This window comes from Nyctereutes procyonoides, unplaced genomic scaffold (genome assembly GCF_905146905.1).
Source record: "Nyctereutes procyonoides isolate TBG_1078 unplaced genomic scaffold, NYPRO_anot_genome, whole genome shotgun sequence".
NCBI classification, from domain to species: domain Eukaryota; kingdom Metazoa; phylum Chordata; class Mammalia; order Carnivora; family Canidae; genus Nyctereutes; species Nyctereutes procyonoides.
The window spans coordinates 8,246,006-8,270,144 of record NW_026575051.1 but is presented as its reverse complement, the minus strand read 5'-3'; the positions used below and the strand labels follow the sequence as shown (position 1 = coordinate 8,270,144).

Below are 24,139 nucleotides of genomic sequence, written 5' to 3'. Positions count from 1 at the left end.
CTGAATATCTAGATGATGGTTCTCTTTTCATTTACTGCCTACCCAGGGAACCCTGGTCTTTTGGAAGGTGAGTGGACAGGGATACCAGGGAAGACAGATGTGGGACAGGAGAAGCCCTGGGCCCAGGGGGGCCCTGGGTGTAACAGCCAGAGTCTCAGTTCCTTTAAGAGAAATGTCAATGACCAGTTATATGAATATCATCGACAAACAAATGTTCCTCCTGTCTTAGAGGAGGGCCTACTCCCACACACCGTTTCAGGAAACAAGAAAACAACACAGTTTTTAATGAGACATCGTTTGGAGACGATATTAATTGAACTAGATTCAGTTGGTTGAGTTGAGAGTACTTTGCTGCATTTAGTTGTGTATGGTTCCCCCCTTTATTGTATCGCCCTGAATGCAGTAATGCAGATAAGGCTGATCAGCAAATGGTTTTTTTTTCCTTTTTTTTTTTTTTAATTGAAGTTGGATTTGCAAATGTTCCTTGAGAACTTGGCATGTGCCAGGCCTGGGTCTAAGTTCTCTATGTGTAGTTTTTTCTTTATTGCTTCTGGAATCCCCATGAGGGAGATACTACTGTTATCCTCATTTTAGAGTTAAATCCCAAAAGGGTTAAGTGAACCTGCCTAACTTTGCTCAGCTCAGGGATGCAATGAACACGTGTGTCCAGAGCCCATGCATAACCCCTCTACTGCACCTCAGTTCACAGAGGGACACAGATCCAATGCCTGCCCTCAAAGGATTTCTACCCTAGCCAGCATAAGAGGAAATACACATTAAAAGGGAATTCTTTACCTAATTTTGGATTTAGTTACATATATTATCCTATTCGCTACCCTCTTTCTACTGTAGCCCCAAACCAGCTCAACCATGGCCTCTGCCGTGAAACCTTGTCTAGCCCCTTCTCCCCAAGCCTGGCCTGTCCTCCAGCCTCACATGCCTCCAGAAGGCACCAGCCTTATTTTGTAGTGTGTATTTTCATGGCTATCTTCTCCATGCTGAAAGGTGAGCTCCTGGAAAGCTGGGTGCAATCAAATTCATCTCTGTACCCTTACCGGCCAGAGCAGGCAATAAATAGGCCAAATCAATGCTTCCCCAGATAACTTCCAGACTCACACATCTTGCAAAAGTATAAAGAGACATTTGAACATAAAATAAGTCCATTTAAAAGAAGTAGAAGGAGTAAGTGCTTCTGGACACCACCGCTGAGCCAATTACAATACAGAGGCAATAAATTTGGCTGTCTCTTATTTAGCCACCAAGCAAAATGAGAAGTACCCGGAGTTACATAGGTTTCATTTTCTGACAACAGGAAGCGTACTAATTTATCCACAGAAATAGAATTTCTTCCTGGAACTAAACATAAACCAGAATTTATTGTTCAGATTCTTATTAAAAGACACTGAGTGACACAGTGAACGATGTCTTCAACTGCAGTCTTACAAAAGATGCCGAAATGTTGTTATACCAGATTATTCTTCTATCGACCCTCTATAAAAGCAAGAAGCCTGACATTAAAGCATAACTCATTGAAAACATTTATGTGAGTGTCCGAGGTAATCTGCTCCAGGTACTCTGCTTTCTGATGGTTTCACAGAACAAGAATAAAACCAAGAGAAGCTGGGGCGGGGAATATGGGCTATTGCCTCTCTCTTAACTGTCTCTTTTGAGCAATATTTGATCAGTGACAGGCTGTTGTTCTGCTCACAATCAAAACTCTACAAAATGCCTGTAATTCAGATTTAAGAGACACGTGGCACTATCAGTATATGAAATGTGTCAGGTGAGAGAGACAAGCCGTGAGAGTTTTGAGAACTTACCAGAGGAAGTGGTCCCTGACATTTGTCACCAGGGCCACAGTCTAGGCTGAACCATGAGGAATGGGCAGGAGTCAGAACCTCAGAGAAGAGTGGGGAGGCAGTTGTCATGTGGAAGTTGGTAGTATCTGTGTGTGTGTGTGGTATGTGTACGTGGTGGTCAGATGTATGTGGGGCATGTGTAGGTAGGGGTATGTAGGGTGTATGTGGTATTGGTGGGGGGTATGTGTGGATATGTGGGGTGTGTGTATATATGGTGTGGGAATGGTGTGTCACTGTGGGTGTAGGTGGGGGTCTGTGTATGTAGGGACACATGATGTGTAGGTTTTGTGTGGGTAGGTATACATGAGGTACGTGTTTTTGTGTGTGGAGGGTAGAGGGAGAGGACTTTATTGAGGAGTTATCTAAAGTAGTGGAGAGAAAAATCTAAAATGGTGAGTTGGGCCAGTTCACTGAACACCTTGAATCTGAGCATTTATCTTATGGGCAGTTGAGCCACTGAATATTTTTGAACAAGGAAGTTTGTGTCACTTGACGGGATGAGCACTGGGTGTTATTCTGTATGTTGGTAAATTGAACACCAATAAAAATTAATTTATTAAAAAAAAAAGGAAGTTTGTGTCAAAGAGGCCTTTCAGGAAAAGAAAGCCCCCAAAGCAGTCATTCTAGTTCTTCAGCATTTCTAACTGACTGATGAGTAAATAACCTGTATCACCCCGCTCTCAATCCCTTGCCCACTTGCCCTGTGCTGGACTGTTCCTCTGGGTACACATGCTTCTGGCCCAGGCTCAGGGAGGGCCTCCAGAATGTCTGGCTGTCTGAGTAAATCTGCTACAGACATTGCCCACTGAGATATGATGCTGCCCCAGGGAGCTGCACACTGATCACTTGCCATGCAGACTGGCCTGGCCCCTTGTGGGCTGGTGGTCAGTTAATTCTGTTGTTCTGTGATAGATGGAAGTGGGGAGATCACTGCCCTTGAGAAGCTCACAAGCTGTCCATGTTGGGTAACTCCACACCTTTCTCTGCCTTTACCCCTTGACCCAACTTCTGTGTAAACATAACCTACTAGAATGTTTCATTGCCTCTATTTGTAGGCATGTTTTTTATATACTGTTACAGAAGATAGAAACAATAATGATTAATAAATAAACATCCATGAACATGACATCCGCATGCCAAGGTTCCAAATGCATCTGAGATCCCACCCGCCCCCAATACTAGCCTCCTGAATACTAGTTCTCTCTCCTCTCTCCTGTATCCCTCTCACCACCTCAGGAGCAGAGATCTTTGAACAAAGTACCCAAGAACAGTTCTCTGTGGCTGCAGTGCCACCTGGATCTTTGGATTGCCACTGGGTGATATGCACTACCTAACCCTGAAAATGGGGCAGCAACAGCTCCATGTTAAACCTGAAAATGGGGCAGGGACAGCTCCATGTCCCCAGTAGGGGCCTTGGGAAGGGTTGGGAGAGCCACCAAGACTGCCAATTCTACTGTGTTGTTCCAGCTTGGAGTCTGCTGAGGGGTTCTCTTCTCCTGAATAGAATTCGCACTGTGGTCTGTGGTACAATCCCTGCTACTCCCCAATCTGTTTTTTAAGACTGAATCTTGCATTGCCTTTTTAGAATTCTGCCCCCTTGGGTACCAAACTTGAGAGAAAGCAAAAGGCCAAAGTGTCATCCATTCATTTATCAGACTTCACCGAACATCTAGTGTGATCCAGACAGTATGTGAAACCAGGAGGTCCAGGCTTTGGAGAGGAGCCACTGATTGGGATAGAACTGCATTCTCTAGCTCAGTGGTTTTCAGAATGGGTTCTCTGGGACCTACGTGTTCTTAGGGAGTGTGAGGCAAGGGTGAGGGGAGCCAGTGTGCAAGCAGCAGGGCCCCAGGATTTTTGCCCACCCTGATTCAACCAAAGCAACTTGTTTCTCTTTTTGCCATGAAGCCTTTGTTTGAGAAAAGGTTCTGCAGCTCTTAGCACATCTTCCTTCAGACCTTATGGCTTTAAGACATTTCCAGAGGCAGATTCCCAGCTTCCCTCCCCGGAACTAGCTGAGTTTCCTCTGGACTCACACAGAGCTCTGTACCTCTAGGATAAGACCCACCACATTGTATGATAATTATGTGATCTTCTCCCCACTGGACAGAGGATCTTTATTTCCCCAACACTGAGCACAGTAATTGGCACACAGTAGGTCCTCCATAAGTGTTGAACTGTGCCTACATTCCAACATCTATAAAATGTAGCAGTTGTACCAAGTGACATCCTGTGCCCAGCGCATCCTGAAACTGAGCTGGCGTTTTGCTGATTGCCTGTTGAATGAACAAGTGAATCTAACACTCCTCAGCCCTCAGGTGCCATGATTTTACCTCTTTGTGAATGCAGACCTCCTTAAGACATGCAGGAAACGTAGACTTGGTGAGGAGATGCATAAGGGCTTGGATTAGAGGCGCCTTCATCCTCTCAGAAAGGAGTGATCAAAATATTGACCCCTGGAGTAAGACAGGATGTAAAGGAAGCAGCTGCCTCAAAGGCTGAGATGGTATCTCATCTGGCTCCAGAAGGACTCAGTTGGCTCTGTTAGACCAGTGATAAAGTCTCACCACCTGATTCAATTCTAATCCACGGTTGCTTATGAATATAGGACCGGCATCAGTGACATGAGGCCAAATTTGGCCAGATTCCCAGGCTCAAGATGGAGCCTAGAAGTGAGGAGTCCCTACCCCATTTCCCTGCTGAGTTCCCATTTACCAAGGCTCAAGTCCCTTTGGGTAGTTCAGACTTCCTCACCAGCCATTCTGGAGAACAGAAGGAGGCTCTGGATATCAGCCTTGGTGCCAGCCTTGAACTGCAGCTATAGTTTAGTAAAAGAACATTTGCCTTGGAATCAGGAGGGCCCTGCTTGAATCGTGACTCTACCATTTGCTAGTCATGTGACCTTGGTCCATCAATCTTCTTGAATTTCCATTTCCTTGTCCACAAGAGAAGATCAGCTCCCCAGGGCTACTCTGAGTGCCAGTTAAGATGTGTATATGATGGAGTCAAGTACAGAGTAGATGCTCAGCAAATCATCATGAACCTGACTTTGAGGGCCAGGACCAGACAACCAGATGCCCATGCAGCAGACATGGCCCCCTGCCACAGAGCCTGCCACAGCTCTGGGCCAACAGCACCAGTTGGCATAACTCATGGAGGTCACCACATTTCCACATTCACCTTGTCTCTCCACCCACAGGTGTTCACAGGCACCACTAATCACTCTACCATGAAAAATACAGCCACTGTCTCTCCCACTGAGCACTAAATTAAGGATGATCCTGTTACCAGTTGCCAGGGCCATTTTATCCATCATGCCAATGTGGAGAACCGTGTATGCTACTTTGAATGAATTAGGCATTTGATCAATGCCCTAGTCAGTCAGAGCTGCTATAACAACATTCCATAGACTAGGTTAATTTTTTCACAGTTCCAGGGGCTAGAAGCTGGAGATTAGGGTGACAGTATGGTGGTTCTAGTGAGGGGCCCTCACTGGGTCACAGAGTGCCAACTTCTCATTGTGTCCTCACACAGCAAAAAAGGAGTGAGCTAGATCTCTGACCCCTTTTTATAAGGGCTTCACGAGGGCTCCATCCCCATGACCTAATTACCTTCCAAAAGCCTCACCTCCAAATACCATTGCATTGGGAATTTGATCTCAACATACAAATGTTGGGGAACACAAACATAAAGACAATCATATACAAATATATAACAAACATATATAACATACAATAAACATAATGAACATATACACAGTCAAATATCTAGAAGACAAAATTCTGGCCTCTTGATGTCATCTGCTAGGCTAAAATATATTGTGGCTGGCCCTCCGGCTGGCCCCTCCAGCTGGCACAAGTAATAAAAATCACCATTTGTGCCAGCCCAGGACAGATCTTGGTGTTCCCTAGGAATGATTTTGTTGCATGAGTAATGGAGCTGAGTAAGATTCATTTCCCCAAAAGCTCATTTCCCCAACGAAATTGATGATGAGTTTGGGGAAGACCTACCAACAGACAACCAGCATCATTTTTATCATAGCAAACAGCCAAACAAACAAAAAGAAGAACAGAAGATAACACAAAGATCCCCTGGATAGGCAGACAGATTAAATGAGCTCTAGTCATGATATATTCATATCATATGATATATTCATAAAATAGAACACCATAGAGGATTCAAGAGGAGTAAACTAGAGCTACATGTGGTAATATGAATAAATCTCAGAAAATAAATGATGATTGCAAGAAAGACAATCGCTGAAAGATATGTGGAATAATGCCATTTATGTAAATTCCAAAATCGTCAATACTGTGTATCAGGGGAGGGGAGTGGGAGCTTTGTGTTATGGTGCAAGATAACATAAGTACAGAAAACATATATACACATGTACAGTCCAACAAAAACTTACAAAGAGAACACCTCTGTCACCTTCTCTTAGGTCAAGAAATAGCTAAGTAATGAAGTAATTTTAAGGGATGTTAGAGATAAAGGCTGAGAATGTGCCAGCAGGAAGGGAAGGTCTGCAGCACCATCAGGACAGTGTTACCTTTGGGGGGCAGGGATAGTGGATGGAAGGGGATGCTAAGGAGGCCTTCCCCAGCTTTGCAATGTTCCCATTCAAACACACATGCATACACACCAAAGCACGTGTGGTGCACTATCGAGATTTTTCAAAATACGGAGGCTGTATGTGGGTGTTATTTATATCACTCTCTAAACTTTTTTGTGTTTGAAATAGTTTATAATAATTTCCAGAACTTGATGAAGGATTAGATTCCAAGGATTCAGAGATCAAACAAAAATTACTGTGTGGTGGAATCCCCATGATAGAAGTGGTCGTAAAAACTAAATCCCGATTCATTTCTGATTAACCTTCGCTTCCTCACTACTGTTTGGGTCAGGAGCATTTTACTTAAAAATGAGAACAGAAAATTTACCACTTCTCAGTTCCTTCTCTAGGTGCCTTGTATCCACTAGGAGGGACTTAATAGCTAAAGATGATGTGCCTGACACATTGAACAATGCAGGGGAGGTGCTTGCAAGGCCACCTTTTGTTGTTCTTTCACCCTTTATGTCCTTGCAGTGGGGACAATTTGGCCTCGTCCTTGGATGGAAATTGGATAGCCCAGCAACTCAGATGTTCATTCACTGTTATTTACAAACAAAACAAGTAAGAACCAAAAAATATTGGTCATTCTATATTGTTAACTACAATCTCAACAATTCAAATTTCACTCAAAGCTGAGTTCTCTCCTTTTCCCTGGGTGAGGCCAACTGCCAAGAGGAAAGGGATAGAGTGAGCTCCTTCTCTAAGACACTTCCTCTCTCAGCCTACTGAACTCAATTTCCCCTGACTCCAAGAAGGAGTTGGAGAGAAGGAGGAAAGGCAGCTGGTAAAGATCTCACTTGACTGGTACTTTGTAACATGTCTGCAAGTTCTTTGGGCCCAGGAGATGTTCCAAGCTGACTCTTCCTCACTTGAGGAACTTCATGGGTCCCTAGAGGTCCCTTGCCTTGATGCAGTGTACCTTTTCTGGACAATGGTTTACCCACTTTGAGCCTTTGTGGCTCAGGATCAAAATACAAAGCAGATTACTCAAATTAATAATCAAATTAGGTGGGGCACCTGGGTGGCTCAGTCGGTTAAGCGTCTGACTCTTGATTTCAACTCAGGTCATGAGATTGAACCCAGATAAGGCTGCGCCCTGAGGTGGAGCCTGCTTATGATTCTCTCTCTTTCTCTGCCTCTCCCCTCTGCTCACTCTCTCTCTCTTAAAAAAAAAAAATCAAATTAAGTATTGGAAAGAGAGTTAAATAAAAGCCTATCGACAAAAGTGTTAGCAGAATGCAGGGAAACACAGAGGTTGTGACAACAACAGCAGGGCAAGAAGCATTGCTGCCCCTAGACCCAAGGGGGCAAGAAGTGCAGTTACCAGGACCTGAAGACAGAAAGGGCTCTGCAGAAAGGCTCAGGCCATCTGATAGGAGCTACAGCCTTTAGTCAAGCAGTGCATCCAGCTCATGGCATTTCAGCCTCTCTCCCCTCCACCCCTCCAGTCACTTGCCCATGCTCACCACTGGCTGAGCCCAGCTGGAAGGCAAGGGGTAAGGAAGCATGTTATTCCACCAGCCATCTCCTGGGGCAAGTAGCAGGAGAGTAGAAGACAGGGCAGGTGTGGGGGAGCCACTTAAGGGTGCAAAACAGATAAGCACAGGGCTCAGCCCCCAAGCATCCTGCGGTCCACTGCCAGGTTTCTCTCTCCTTAGGTCCCTCACCCCTCTGGGTGACCCTATGAAAAAGGATCTGTGTTCTAAGTGAGTGCTAGAGGGCGTAAGTGGTATGCCAATGCCAGCTCACACAGGCCTCGAGAGCTGATTCAGGAACATCATGTTGGTAGCTTGAAATCAGTCATGATGGGAATAGCTACACACACGCACATGGCACACACCCCACACACATGCACAAATTTCTAAGGATTCTTACCAAGCCTTTCTGAGTGGTCTTCAAACCCCCTCAAGACCTTTGAAGGAAGCAGAAGAACCTCCATATACATCACCCCTAGTAAAGAGGATAAAATGGGCTAGATATAAACTGCTAACTTGGTTTAAAGAAATTCTCTTCAAAAATTTCTTTTGGCACTTTTCTTGATGTGGGGTATTTTGGTTGTCTTGCAAGCTCTTGCCATTGCACTTTGAAAATGTGCCAGTTCTACTGTGTGGTCTGTCTCAAAACTCACTTTTGACTCTACTGTGTAATAAAATCTTTTTGAAACGAGCAGACCGATTTACAAATTGGCTAGTAGCAGATAAGTTTTCTAAAAGTGGCAGGAGACAGTTTTATTAAGGATCCTCAACTCAGTTCCTAACGTCTTGAAATGTCTCTTGTAAGCCAGCCAGAAGAATTGACCAGATCCCAGTAACCATCATCATTAGGGGTTTTTATAAGAGGAAGGCCCATCCTCACTTTTGCAGGCACGAGAGAAACTGCCCTCCCACAAGGTCACATGTGCCCCGAGAACACTCCAGAATGGCTTGTTCCAGTGTGACAAAGATGTAACTGGGTTTTAAGGATGCCAAGGTTCTTGCTAACTTCCGTCTGAAAAGCCACTCAGACCGAGGCCTGTGGTCACTACTGGTCAGTGAGGCTGCAGTGACAGGCTTATCAGGGTACTCCAGCTTTGAGAGAAACTTTGTGTTCAGAAATGTGAGCTCGCCTCTGAGGAGTGAAGGAGCCTCAATGGGCCAGGGAAAGGAGGCAGGAGCAGCATCTGGACCCTCCGAAGGAAAGTCCCCATGCCAGGATCTGAGTGGTTACAACCAGAGAATGCTGACTGCAAACCATAGATGGCTCTGGGGCTCCAGCAGAAAGTTGTGCGGAGAGAGAGAAGAGTTCCTGTGTGAACAGAGGTGACTGCAGTGGGGAACCTGTGCCAAGCTGAAGCAAGCAGTGGCACTAGGAATGTCTTTCGTGCATCTGCAGTATGCTCCTGGGGTGTGCCTGTAAGCCCACAGGGACCCTGTGCACGCTGACCCTCCGCACTCTTCGCCTCCTCCAGAGGGAACACCGAGGAAGAGGAGAGGCAGATGCAGAAGGAGAGGGGCCGCCCTCCCAGGGGTGTGGTTTTGGGCAGAGAGAGGCCCAGGGTAGAACAGGGGAGGTTGCTCGGGCAGCAGGAGACGGCAGATGGCTTTCTATAGGAAGTGTCCAGGTCTGCGTTTGGCTCTACAAGGGCTTACTCAACGGTTCTGCTTGGACTAAAGCATGGCCACTCCCCGGGGGGACGGCAGCTGGACCTGTGGCTGTGGGGGTGTGCCCGAGAGATTATCGGCCACAGCCACGTGTCCACAGGGTATTCATCACACCCTTAAGCCTGAGCCTGCCACAGGCAGCTAAGGTGTTAGAAAATCCACACCAAGATGGATGGTGGCTCTGAGTGCCTGTCAGCGTGTGATCACTCCAGCTGACAATAAATTTGAGCCATTAAACAGGAAATGGTCTGATTGGAAAGTTGGAATCCTTGCCTCCGAGCTGCTGACCATTGTGGTAATTGAGCTACTGACACCATCAATCTCCCTAAGAATAGACACGGTGACCTCTCAAACAGGTGAGGCTGAGTGATCTATGGCTCTGTGAGATAGTTTAGCCCCAAAAGGCCCAGAGTGGGTGTTCAGCAAATGAATTATTATTGGATAGCTGAGGAGACTGGCTGCAGTGGCTCCCTGGCCCTGAAGCCTTGTCTGCCATGGTAGGGCCATATCACTCATGGCTTCCTTCCACGCAGGGCACTGGGGGGACCAGAAACCACCATGTCAGGCCCCGTAACCTTTGCTCTACAGAAGCCTCTGGAAGCCCTTTTGGCTCTGGCACCTCGTGGCTCTGGCACCTCGTTGGACACTTCAATATTGCCTTACCTAGGGCTCCTAGCACAGAGTCAAGGAGAAAAGCAGGCTGGCCCTGGGTATTCCGAGGGCGGCGGGACTTGGGAAAGGACAGTGCATAAGGACGCTTCCTCAACACCCGGCAGGCAAGCAGCAAATACCAAGTGGGATCAGGCTTGGGCCGTGGTTTCAGTTAGTAAAGGGCAGTCTTCACAGGTCAGCACTCCGGGAGAGGCTGGGGCTTTCTCTCCACCCCAGCCCCAGATCTGAAAGGCATTCACAGAAAAAGGGCATCGCCTGCCTTCAAATAGGAGGACAAGTCAATACAGACTTCAGTGATCTGCCCCAGGGCTTCCTTCATTATCAGAATCACTTCCAGAGGAAAAAACACCAGCTTTGAAGTGAGACAGAGGCGGGTCCTGACCCCAGCTCTCTTTACTGGCAGTGTGATCCTGGGCAGACTATTTCCCCTGAGCTCAGTTTCCCCATCTGTCGTGGGGCTGTGAAAATTGTCTAAGATAAGACACAGGAGGTGCCTGACCCATCTGAGCAGCCCTGCGGTGGGTATCTCACATTTTGTCTACTGTCTACAAGGTCAAGCACAGGCAGCTCCAGCCCTGCAAGGGGTGTGTCTTCCTTGCTGGAAACCTCTGGGCTCCTTTTCCCCACTGTGGCTCCCAGAAGTCTGGGAAGTGTACGGGAGCCAAGGGACACACTAGCCCCATATACTATCCCATCAAATCCTCTGCGGGTTCTTGCATTGAACCTGGGCGCAGAGCCTTGAGCAGTGTTTCTTAGCAAGGGCTGAGCATCAGAGTCCCCAAGGAACCTACTGGAAGACTCTAGCTCAGTAGGGCTAGAGCAGGGCCCAGCTATCTCTGTGCTTTTACCAGCATCTCATGTGCACACCCAGTAGAGAGCCACTGACCCAAAGAAATAATATCCTGCACATTTCAGACACTGAATGACTGTAGAAGAGTTTTAGGGTGTGGGTGTGGGTGTGTGTGCGCGCACGCGTATGCACACATGATGTTATGTTTAAGAGGAGGGTATGGGGAAGCAGGAAGAGAAATTATAATGGTCTATTCAGTGTCTCCAAATCCCACCAGGTTGGAAGGGGCCCACAGGGGGCCAGCCTTCCCAGCAGGGGCCTCTTTTGTCCTCATGCTGCTAATTCCCGAATACCTGACACTTCAAGAGTTGGGGTCAGCCTGGGACTGAGGGTGCCCTGTTTGAAGTTTCAGATACTACGTGACCACTCAGGGCTCCCTCCTTGTGTGACATTCATATCTACAGCTGCTGGAAAGAAACCCTTCTTTCTTGCTTTTGTATTGCTCTGGAGCCAGCCGCCTGAGCGGAGTCACAGTGTCACCTCATAGGCCACTCAGGGCTCTGGCCCCCTGTGCTCCTGGCCCAGCCAGAATCCTGTGATCGAAAGGCAGGCCCCCCTGTGCCTCCTGTCAGGTGACTGGAGGTCCTGTCCCTGGCCACAGTCCCAGTGGGCATGGAGACTTACAAAGCCCCAGTGGCCTTCACTTACTCTGTCTTCCTCTGTTCTTGCTCAGCCGCTTTGGTTGGGTCCCCTTTCAGTCCCCGGCCCCTCTTTCTCTTCAGACCAGACTGATAAGCCCCACCTCAGGAAGCATCAGAAGCAGCCAGGGCTGTCTCCTGCGAGGGTTACAATGCATTGCACTGAGCAAACATCACCTTTGGCAATAACCCATTGGTTGCCATGACAACATGGACAGCTTGTGTCCTGGGGATATGTTGTGCCCTCCTTCCAGCTGCCCGAGGTCCCCAACCCCAGCTTTCTTTCCCACATCCTTTCAATAGGCTTACAGCATCCTGGCGCCAGCTCACACGGACCATTCTTTAGTTCGGAGCAGCTTTGTCTGGATCGGCAAAGAACTGCTTGGCTTAGTTATCAAAGGAATAGATCAAGCCATTTCTGTCCTCAAAATGCTCTAGCCTCTGTCTCTCTCAAAGCTGAGATCCTTACCAGGGCCTACAAGGTCCTACATGATCTGGCCTCAGCTCCCACCGCTCTCCCCCACCAGCCTTCCCAGGCACACTAGCTTTCTTGCAGTTCCTCAGAAGGCCCGAGCAGATGTACCTCAAGCCCTTTGCACTCGCTGCTATACTCTCCATCCTGATTTCTGCATGCTTGTTCTCTCCCCTCATTCAGGTCTTTGGCCTCTCTTCAGCGACGCCTCTCCGACCGCTCAACCCTAACATAGCAGCCCTCCACCCTTTATCCAGCTCTTTCTCCTCATGGTGCCCTTCAGCCCCATGTCAACTCAACATTACGTTAACTCAGCTTTTTTGTGGATTCAGTGTCCACCTTCCCCAGTAGACCGCCCCTGCATCAGGGGCAGCCCATTTGTTACATGAGTGAATGAATGACAGCCATTGGATTCGAAGCTGGCTTTTCCATTTGGTAGCTTATGGCATGGTGCAAGCCTCCTGGTCACCCAAGCTTTGGTCTCCTTGTCTGCAAAACAGAGGTGATATCATCTGCTAGCCGGAATGACAGGAATAAATGAGGCAGCACAGAGAATAGAACCGAGAGCATGCCCCACAAACAGGAGCTGACATCATCTCCTATTCTTGGGTCAGCTGCATTCAGAGTAATGCTCTCTCTGCCCGAGGCCACCCACGCATCTCCAAGGCACCTGCCACTGTGATCTGCCAGGGAAGCCTGCAAGATGCCCAAGGGGAAGATGGGAAGCGATGGGATGGAGCAAGAACTCTCTCCCGCAGATGGCCTCCCCGCTCGTGCTGGGCAGCCACGGCCTTTAGATGGGAAACCAAGTCACCTCAGCCTCCCCTTGTGAAGCCCTTAGCGACAGCCTCCGCCAGCTGGGAGGCGCCCACCTGCTGCAGCCCCAGCGGTCTCTCCTGCAGCGAGCGTCTGAGGGGTGCCCAGCCAGCCACTACAGAGCAGGGTCTTCGCCCCATCTCTCAGGGGCTTCCTTGGCGTGGAGCCAAAAAGTGTTCAAAGAAGGAGATTCGCATCTTTCCTTTTTCAACCGGCTGGAAGATAGATTTTCTCATTTCTGAACCTCTTAAGCGACCGTGAAACATTCTGTCCATTTCAGGTCCTACCGTTATCAGTTTGATGTGAAGATACTGCCTTCGAGTTTATCACATTTTTCAGGGAGGGCAAGGGCCATGCACACACTTAGCATTGAGTGTCCACTGCACTGGGAGCCTGAACAAAGCCCAGGAGAAATGCGAAGAGCAGGAGGACCAGACCCTGCCCTCCAGGGGCTCCCGGGACCTGTGCCGGGTGGGGGTGGGGGGGAGCAATGTGGCCAGGCAGCCAACTCCTTAGGGCCGAAAAATGCACCAGCATGGGTGACCTGGCATCTTCAGTTGGCGAATCCAATGGTATCTGCATCTCCCGTGTTCAGGTGATGGAGTCACACACTCATCCAGTCAGTTTATGGGAGACAGCTGTCACTTGACACGCGGGAGAGAGAGAGAGTATCAGGTGCCTGGACTGAGAGAAAGGAGAGACTCCTAATCTGCTTTGCATATTGTCCGGTGAGTTAGACAATGACATAAAAGGCACAGAGTAGAGACATGATAGGCTGAGGCTTAACCCCCAATAGATGGGAAGTGCGGCATTTAGGATCCAAAGAACAATCATGCTGAAATAGGATGTGTTTTGACAGCCACTCATAAAAATATGCAAGTGTTTAAACACAAGCTTCGGGCAGCCCGGGTGGCTCAGCGGTTTAGCACCGCCTTTGGCCCAGGATGTGATCCTGGAGACCCGGGATCGAGCCTCATGTCAGGTTCCCTGCGTGGAGCCTGCTTCTCCCTCTGCCTGTGTCTCTGCCTCTCTCTCTCTGTGTGTGTCTCTCATGAATAAATAAATAAAATATTTTAAAAATAAATAAACCCAAGCTCCATAGAGGCCAGTGACAAACTGACATGGCCATGACAGTGACAAAGCTGAGGAAAAATACCTGCACTTGTTGGGGGGCAGGGGGCAGGGGAGCTCCCTGGTATATGCCCTGAGTTCTTTGGAACCAGCAAAGTTTGAGTTCAAATCCCAACTCTGCTCATTAGCTGTGTGACCCTGGGTTATTCACAACCCTCTCTGAGCCTCAGAATCTAATGGAAATGAGATGGTAAGACCCTCCCTGCTGGGTTCGTTTGAGAATTAGCAATAAGGTGAGGGCATCTAGCTCCGTGCCTGGGGGAACTTGTGAGAACCTAGCAGATAGCAGGCATTCAATAAATGGTCACTGTTCATAATTTACCTGCTATAGAAATATAGAATGTGCATTTTTAAGACGTTGGAGGGCCGTTCTCTACCCTGGCCCTTTCAGACCTATCTGGAGTATTAGATCCAGATTTAGACTCTAATCCTTGAGATTAGTCAGAAAGCAACCCTGTCACTGAGCCCTTAGATGAGGGAGGTAGGCAGAGTTAGCCTGAGAATAAAGCTCCGGATGCATAATTGGTACATTATTTTGTTGTTGTTTTGTTGTTGTTGTTGTTGTTGTGAAAATCTCTAAAGAACCATCAAATTAAGAAGGAAGACATGCTCTGCTGCTCCAAAGACCCAAAGTAAAGGTGGAAAGAAGTTAGTGGGGTGGGTCTCAGCCCAAAGGAAGAGAAAACAGAGCTACCCACAATGAAATGGGCCACTGTGCAAAGTAGTGAGCTCCTGCCCCCTGGAAATATTTGGGCAGAAAGCAGATGACCATCTGTCAGAAATGTTAATAGAAGGAATTTCTGGAACCAAGCCTCTTTGCAACCAAACAAAGCTGGATTTGGATCCGGATTCCTAAAGTTAGCCGGGTGGCCTTGGGCAAGTTGACCTCTTTGAACCTCGGTATCCTTCTCTGCAAAATGAGAACAACAATGCTTCAAATGAGTACTAGAAGGATGAAGTCTGATCGTGTCCAGAATGCTCCTGGCCGAAAGTGGGTTCTCCCCTACATGGAGCAAAAAGCAGAGCTGTGTGACTTCCAAGATACCCCCTGTGAGGCTAGGAAATGCAGAGCAACCACAGTGACTCCTGGGGGGACAAATTGGCCCCACCCAGCGGGCTGGGAGAGGCCAGGCCCCAGACAAGCAGGCAGCTAGGCAGCCAGTAGCAGTGGTCGGCATGCATGGGAACACAGCCCTCACCCAGAGCTTGGCACGTTCCTGTCGCCCTATCTCACGGGCAGGGCACCTGAATGTGTTCTCAGCTCTGGCTGCATGTTAGCATTGCTTGGGTCAATGAGGCGTGGGAACCTTGGCTTTGGAGGGAAGTCAAAAATAGGAAACATGATCTGAGGCCAGAGACTCTTAGCACCTCCACTGGTGCAAAGACAGATGTGACAAATGTGAGACAGTTCAGTGATGTCTTCCTGGTTTGTGAGGGGCGCTGTAGCAGAGGATGGGAAAATGCTATTTTGCATCTTCCCTCGGGATTCAAGAGGAAATAAGTGAATTCAACAGTAAAAGGATTAGTAGCAATGTAAGGAGGAATTCTCTTCCAGTGGCAGATGTTGGACTGTGGGAGGGACAGACGAAATAATCGTGGAAGCCTCTCCTCACAGGCTTTCAGCCGAGCAGAGATTGGCGTCCAGAGGAGGGGGACAGAGCAGACTCCCACCCAAAGGCCCTGGAAGGTACTCACAGAGTCCCCTTTCGTCTTGGGATACACTTTACTCTGTCCTCTGCCCTAAGTACCCCACTTCTCCTTTTACGTTTCTTCTTCGTTGGAGTAACCCATTGGCGTCTTCCTTCTACAGGCATCTCAGAAAACATAGCCATGCCTTCGATGCCAGACTTGCTGGAAGAGAAGCTTCGATCACAGCTGGAGGAAGAAAAGAGAAGGTACCCTTTCGTTTCACCTCACCCAGCCTCCTGGGCTCTCAGGGATGACCTGGAGCTGCGCAGGCTAGGCAGAGTGGCCACTCCCCAACCCAGGGCTGGAGCTGCTCTGGGAAGTGGGTCCAGTAGCTGGGTCCTCAAATAGCTGGAGGGCGTGCTGCCTTTGAGCAGATGGGTATGGGATGCAGGGACCATAAGCAGAGTGAGACTGGAATCAGGAGCAGAAGGCCCAGGGGGCTGTGGAGCCCATGCAGAGGTTTGCTTGTTGGCATCCTCACCATCCCCTGGTCCTGGGCTGCAGCTCAGGAGCAATGAGGCTTATCTACTGCCGCCATCTAGGGGAGTCAAGAAATATGACCGCTGAGGTCTCCCTCCTGCCAATCTACACCTCCCCCCACCCACCGCCTCTGCCTCAGCTTCCCTCCTGAGTCTCCTCACCTGCAGGGTGTCCTCAGAACCTCACACCCTCTTTGCAGCCATTTAGGATCCCAAGATGACTTCACTAACAGAGTGAGGAACCTCAGGCATGAGCAGACTCATGGCCACAACTGATACTCAGCATGGGCACAGAATCTCACTTCACGCCCCAGTCCAGCCTCATCGTTCATTCATTGATGGACGCTTCGACCAATGTTTGCTATGTCCTGCGTGCCATGGAGAGGCTCTGGGGAGAGCAAACAAGTCACCTCCCTAGCCCTTGAGAAGCTGATGGTGGCAATGCTACACGTGCCACCCCTGGGCATGCCCCCTGAGCAAACCCCAGGCCTCTGGCCTCTCCCTACCCCCCCCACCCCCCGCTCACACACCCCTAACTACCCAAGTCTTGAGCAGAACTAAGCCCCATTCAGCTGGCCCTCAGATTTCTCCCCATAACTGCATTGGGGCTTGTCCTGCAGCCCATCCTCCTTCCAGAAAGCCTTGCGCCACCCTCCCAGATGTGCCACAGTTTGCTCTCCACCCTTGGATTTGGCTCTGCATTATCCTCTTTCTCCCTCACTCTGTTTATTTTTCCCAGTTTCCTTCCAACCCATCTTTCTTGTGTCTTTATTCCACCATGTGTTGTCCCCTTGATCCACATTTCCAACCTCAAGGTTATCTCAGGAGCCAAGCTGTGTCTGCAGTTTGGCCACTTAACTGTTTCCTGTTGGACAACTCCTGCTCCGTGGTGCCCAAACTTACACAGGCAGTAACAAACGTATGGACACTTCTGTCCTCCACACAAAGGTGAACCAGTGGAATAGAAAGGTGCATTAGACTGGTTTCCAGAGCTGGTTTTCACATCCTGGCCCCTCTGTTTACTGGCCCCGTGCCATAGAGCAAGTTACGTAACCTCTCCACGCCTGAGGTTCCGAATCTGTAAAGTGGAGCATCATCTTCATAGGACTGTGTAGAGGGCTGAGTGAGTTTATGTGGCTGCGGCACAGGCAGCCTTCCGAGGCACAGGCCCCACAGCGACACTCCCATCATGGCCTTTCCTCCCTGCTGGTGACCTTCAAGACTCTTCCCTGATTCCACTGTAGGTATAAAACCATGTTCACACACCTGAAGGCCCTGAAGGTGGAGATCGAGCACCTGCAGCTGCTCATGGACAAGGCCAAGGTGAAGCTGCAGAAAGAGTTTGAAGCCTGGTGGACAGAGGAAGCCACCAGCCTGCAGGTATTAGCAGCTGCCCCCTTCACTGCCCCAGAGCCTGCCCCCTTCCTGTGGCCTGGGCAATGTCAGGGCAAGCGGGGAGAGGCTGTCAGAGGCAGAAGAGTGGGGGCTTCCACCCACAGGCCCATGAGCTCTCAGCCGTGGCTCATAAGGCAAGTGCTCATCTTAATAATGAGGAAGGCAAATGGCTGGGGGCTTATTGAATCTGTGCTCTGGCACCTGATGCGTAGAAATGTGGGGGATGGAAGCTGTGCCCAAACCAAGGTATTTGCCACTGTTGCTTTGGGTAACGTTCTCCGTGATACCATATTGACAATATTGACTGTTTTTTACCAGTCATATATGTGTGTGTGTGTGTATACATGTGTATGTATACATAACTATATATTTATATAAGTTATAGAAATTTTGGAAAATAGAGAAAAACACAAAGATGTAAAAATCACCATAACCTGACCATTTAAGGATAACCAACATTATCATGTTGGTCATATAATTTTATCTTTTTGTCCTATGCATATATTTCCATTGTTTTTATAAAAATAGAATCATATCAGTCTTCAAGTACCACAAACGGCTTTTGTTTTTGGGCCTCACTGAATCACATGACTACCCTTCCATGTTATTGTTCTACATCATTCTAATGGCTGTCACTCGTCCATCATATGAATTTATTTTAATCTGCCTAATCTTCTATTGTGTTTAACGTCTAGGTTGCTTCTAGTTTTGCACTGGAAACATATTTGTAGATAAATGCTTGTGTATTTGCTAGACAGATTCCTGGAAGTTCTCTATCATATTATGAAGGCTAAAATGACTTGTTAAGAAGCATAATACAAACCCTGGTTCAAATTTTCCTCTGGTAACTCCTCAGCTGTGGCATAATGGAAGTGATGAGATACGTATTATAATATCATTGGTGTGACTAGCAGAACCCTCAGAGAGGCACAGCTGATCCCTCTATTTTAAAGACAAGGAAATTGAGAGCCCAAGAAGTTATTTGGCCAATGACACACAGCCAAGCAATAACCAGTACGTTACCAAGTAGCCATGTTACCAGATAATAGAGAAAAATCTTTGGATAAAATTTAATACACGAGATGACAAAGACAGAACCAATAAGACCAATAAAACAGAAATAAAGTCATCAAAATATTTTTAAAGCAAAGTTATGGTATAATAATATGTATAACACTTTACAGATGTATTGATAAGACCCAAAGAGTGAGCCCAATATTTAACATAATTTCAAAGTGATGGTGAGCACAGTATTTCAGGGTTTCTGCAACAATGTAATATGACATGAAAATATCTGTGATTTCTAAATGGTGACAAAGATATTACATATACTGCTATCGTTTGTTGTCTACGCTGTATTGTTGAAAGAAATGCTAAATTTCAGGGAGGAATTAGGAAAATTAAAAATGTCATTGGTTCCCTTCCATGGTCCCAGGACCTCTGGGTTCTATCTGTTCTCCCGTGAAGAACCCTTTGTGATGAGGCCATCAGCCCCTGCTGGTGCCCAAGGGAGTTTAGCCACCAAACAGTAGATGATGAGACTCATCCTGTGTGAGTGACATAGGAAGAGTCAAGGCAAGGCTGCTGGATTTGAGCAGTGTATTGCTCATATAGACAGTGAAAACTAGAGTAGCCAAAGATGTCAGCTCCATGTGTCCTCTGCCCCACAGGATGTCATTGAAACAAAACAGACCAGATGACTGCAGTAGGGATGATGGGGCACCCTGTTGTTGAGAAGTGAATTCCAGGCTGCCACTAGGCAGTTTTCTAGCCTGCTAATGTACCCTGAGTAGAGCAAGTCATAAAGCCTTGAACTTCATCAGAACATAGGAGGTGATAAGAAACTGTCCCATGATCACCTCCTGGGGAGATAGGAAGGCAAGTGGGAAACAGCCTTGGAGCAGCTATTCACATTCTGAGAGAATCATAGGGCCTTCTGCCAAGACTCAGAGAAGCTGCAATTGAGGCCTGTGTGGAGACGGGCAAGGCTGCTAGGGCACCACGGTGGAGCTATTCCTCTACCTGAAGTGCTCAGTGGATTTCTACTACCTCCAGTAGCATCTCTTTAGGACAAGGGGAGGCAAAATCGGAGAGGACTCCGGGAGAATTGTCAGACTGCATTTTAAACACTTTTTCCCCACTACAAATAAGCCATAGAGGCTCAATCTGTCTTTAAAATAGAGAAATTTCTAGCACAGAAAAGGACAAAGGATAAATCAAACATGATCCATAATCCTACCATCCAAGGAGAATATTTTGATGCCCATCATTATAGTCAGTCATCATAATGTCTAGATTAATTTTTCTCCCACACGTTGTATATAACAACTTCCAGGGCTAGCTTTTTCACCTTAAGAACTACATCAAGGACATTTTCCCATGTCAGTAGATTTGAGGTAACACTGTGAAACTCCTTCTTGGTCCAACAGGTAAATTCTCCAGCAGTGAATTCACTCAGTCATGTGAAGCCCTTTCCCCAAACGCCTGAGTTCCAGCAGGAAACATCTCAGCCTCTCTTTAACAAAAGGTAAGGAGAGAACTCTGCTAACAGGGTGAGGGTGCAGAAAAGTTTCCCTACCTCTCCTCTTGCTACTCTAAATGTGTCTCTATGGGCCACTGGATCCAGGAAGATGAATTACTTGTACTGTTACATTAGCTGTAGATAATCAAGCCAGTGGCTTTCAGGTGTGTTTGAGCAATGGTTGTTGGGCACATCTCCTAGTCCTTTTTCTCCTGGCTCTGACTGCCAGCGGACCTACTGCTGTGGCACCAAGAGCCAAGTGGCTTAGCCATGGCTTAAGCCATGGTCCTGCCCCCTGCGTAGGAAGAAAGGGTTGGCAGTAGGTGGAAGGGAGAGTAGCATGGGAGAGAGAAGGGGAACTGGACAGAGGGGGGATGTTGGTGATAGATCAGGGCGTGGTAGGCCTACCAGGACACAGAGGAGCTCTGATCAAAGACTTGGTCCTAGAACAGATTCAGGATAGATGTGGGCAGCCTCCTATGAGGACGGCCTCCACATTAAGGGCAGTCCAGAGCCAGTTTCCTTGAATACTGGCATGATCCAGAAGGGACTCCACTTCCCCCATGCCCACACCACCTTCAGAAGACAGGTTCCTTCTATGCCATCCACGTTATTATCTTTCCAACCGAACAACTCAGGTGGTAAAGCCAAAGAAGCATGCCTCGGCCATCCTCCATCCCCCAAAGAGATCTACTACTGTGAGGACAGAGGCCAAGGTAGCATAAGGGGGACATTGGCCTCTGCCACCAAGGAGCAATCTTTTGACCGGGTTTGAATAGGAGCTAAACTCTCAAGTTGGAAAATGTGAAAGAGAGCTCTTATAAAGAGGTAGTAGTGGTGGAGAGGGGGGAGGTTGTGCCAGACAGTCCCCTTAATGTGATGTTATGAGAATGGCACATGACCTCTATGGTCTTTTTTTTTTTTTAAGATTTTATTTATTTGAGAGAGAGAATGACTGGGGAGAGGGACAGAGGGAAAAGGAGAAGCAGTCTCCCTCCTGAGCAAGGAGCCTGATGCAGGGCTCAATCCCAGGATCCTGAGATCATGACCTAAGCCGAAGGCAGATGCTTAACTGATTGAGCCACCCAGGTACTCAACCTCTATGATCTCAAAATCCTATAACCTCAGTCCAATCATCAGGAAAACATCATATAAGTCCCAACTGGGAGACATCCTACACAATACCTGACCAGTACTCCTCAACACTATCAAGGCCATCAAAAACAAGAAAAATGTAAAAAAAAAAAAAAAACCTGTCACGGACAAGAGGAGCCTAAGGAGACTTGACAACAAAATATAATGTGCTAGCCTGGATAGGATCCTAGGTCAGAAAAAAAACACATTAGGTAAAAACTAATAAAATTCAAACAAAGTATGGATTTTAATTAATAATAATGTATCGGTATTGTTTCATTAGTTGCAACAAATATACTCTACCAATGTAAGATTGAATAATAAGGGAAACTGGGTATGAGGTACATGGTAACCCTTTGTACTACCTTTGCAACTTTTTCTGTAAACCTAAAACTATTCTTTTGTTGGTGTTTTTAAGCATAGTTAACACACGTTGTTATATTAGTTCAGGTATACAGTGTAGTAATTCCACAAGTCTATACATTATGCTATCATCTCTTTAAAAAATAAAATATAAAATAAAATAAAATAAAATAAAATAAAATAAAATAAAATAAAATAAAATAATAAAGGCCAGCCAGTTAGCCCTCCACCACTTGATCGACATTCTCCCTGGACCTCAGCACATCCCCCATCATGGCCCTCAGTGCCAGCACTTCCACTTGTGTTCTAGTTTTAGGAAACACCTTCTATCTGAGCCCCTAAGTCCAGAGTCTGCAGCTGGCAAAGTATGTTCTGTTTAGTTAGCCTGGAGTTTTAAAAGGCAGGGTAGATCCATAAAAGAAAAAAAAAGCTGGACTTTATTAAAACTTAAAACACCGCTCTGCAAAAGACACTGATAAGAAAAGGAAAAGGTGAGCCACAGAATGGAGAAGATATTTTCAAAACATATATCTGATAAAGGACTTGTATCCAAAATAGACAAAAACTTAAAATTCAAAAAATAAGGAAAACAGCCCAATTTAAAAATGGACAAAAGATCTGAAACAGCCACCTCACCCAATATGATTTACAGATGTAGGTGTATGACAAAATGCTCAATATCATGTGTCATTAGGGAATTGCACATTAAAGCAACGATGAAACACCACTACCCATCTACTGGACTGGCTAAAATCCAAAAACACTGACATCAATGAATGCTGGTGAGGCTGTGGATCTATGGGAACTCTCAGTCTTTGCTAGTGGGGATGCAAAGTGGTATGATCCCTTGGGAAAACAATTTGATGGTTTCTTACTCACCTAAACATATTCTTACCAGAGAATTCAAAGGTCATGCTCCTTAGCATTTACCCAAATGAGTTAAAAACTTACTTCCTTACAAAAACCTATGCATGGATGTTTATAGCAGCTTTATTCATAATTGCCCTAAACTGGAAGCAACCAAGATATCCTTCAAAAGGTAAATGGATAAACCAACTGTGGTACATCCAGACAATGAACTATTCTGCAGTGCTAAAAAGAAATGAGGTACTGAGCCATAAAAAGACATAGAGGAAGCTTAAATTCATATTACTAAGTGAAAGAAGCCAATCCAACAAGGCTACATAGTGTGTGATTCCAACATGACATTCTAGAAAGGGCAAAACTATGGAGTCAGTAGAAGGACTAGTGATTGCCAGGGTGAGAGAGGAGGGGTGGCAAGGATGAATGGGGGAACACTGGGGATTTTTAAGGCAGTGAAACTATTCTGTATGATACGTAATGATGGGCATATGATATTGTGCATTTGTTAAAATTTCCTAGAACTGTACAACAGAAAGAGTGAACTGCTAGATAAACTATGGACTTTCAGTTAACAATAATGTATCTATATTGATTCATCAGTTGTAACAAATGTACAACACTAATGCAAGATGCTAATAATGGGGGAAACTACAAGGTGGGAGAGGGGAGTTGTATGGAAACTCTCCATACCATCTACTCAATTCTCCGTAAACCTAAAAATTCTCAAAAAAAAAAATGGTCTATCGATTTAAATTCTTTAAAAAGGCAGTGTAAGTAGACTTGCTCTACGACAATACAGGTAGCTTAGCCTTAGTGTCCTACACTGGTCCTCTCTGTGCATTGACTCAGGTACCTGCCAACCTCTGGAACACTTGAGTTTGCAACCCTTGTATAGCTAGCTGCCTGCTTCCCTCTGAAACTCTTGGACTACACAGAACATGTTTAAATGGCTGAGCCAAAAGCACAGGGCTTTCCCTGGTCATTGCTCTGGCTCAGTCCTGAGCCTCTCATGTGTCCCACACAACCATACGTTTTCCTCCCAATTATGAGTCTCAGAGCCCCTGATTATTTCCTCAGCCTCTTTTCTAGATCTCTTGCAGAGATCCTTACTGGTAGAAATATCCTGCCCAGCAAATAGGAAGCTCCATTCATAAGTTTTCTTTTGTTTCAAAGATAATACATTGTGTGCATGCATGTGTGGGTATGCATTTACATGCATGTGTGTGTGTTTGTGTGTATGTGTCAAGGCCCAGTACACACATTCCAGGGCTATAAGATAGAATAGACTAAGCCTGCCAAGTGAAGTTCAGAACCCTGAATTTCAAAGGTGTGTATCAGATCAGCCATCAGAGCTTTTCTCAAAATCTTGCTCCCAGAGCTCTAGCCCAGGCCCCTTTGATGACTGCTGGCAAGAGGGCCATTGGGGAGATAGCCCAGATAGGCCTTGGAGTGCTGTTCATGTCCAGTGGCAGCCAGTGCTCTGGTTGGACTCTAACTCTTGGCA

At 46.9% G+C, this 24,139-nt stretch overlaps 1 protein-coding gene across 1 annotated transcript in view; it reads left to right on the top strand.

The window, feature by feature from the left end:
- KIF6 (kinesin family member 6) overlaps nucleotides 1-24,139 on the top strand; it is a 375,439-nt gene that overhangs the window by 334,383 nt on the left and 16,917 nt on the right. Inside the window, exons 17-19 of the mRNA XM_055329543.1 lie at nucleotides 16,001-16,085; nucleotides 17,603-17,738; nucleotides 20,183-20,280. Of these exons, the coding sequence (XP_055185518.1) occupies nucleotides 16,001-16,085; nucleotides 17,603-17,738; nucleotides 20,183-20,280 (319 nt within the window). The remainder of the gene's footprint in view (nucleotides 1-16,000; nucleotides 16,086-17,602; nucleotides 17,739-20,182; nucleotides 20,281-24,139) is intronic.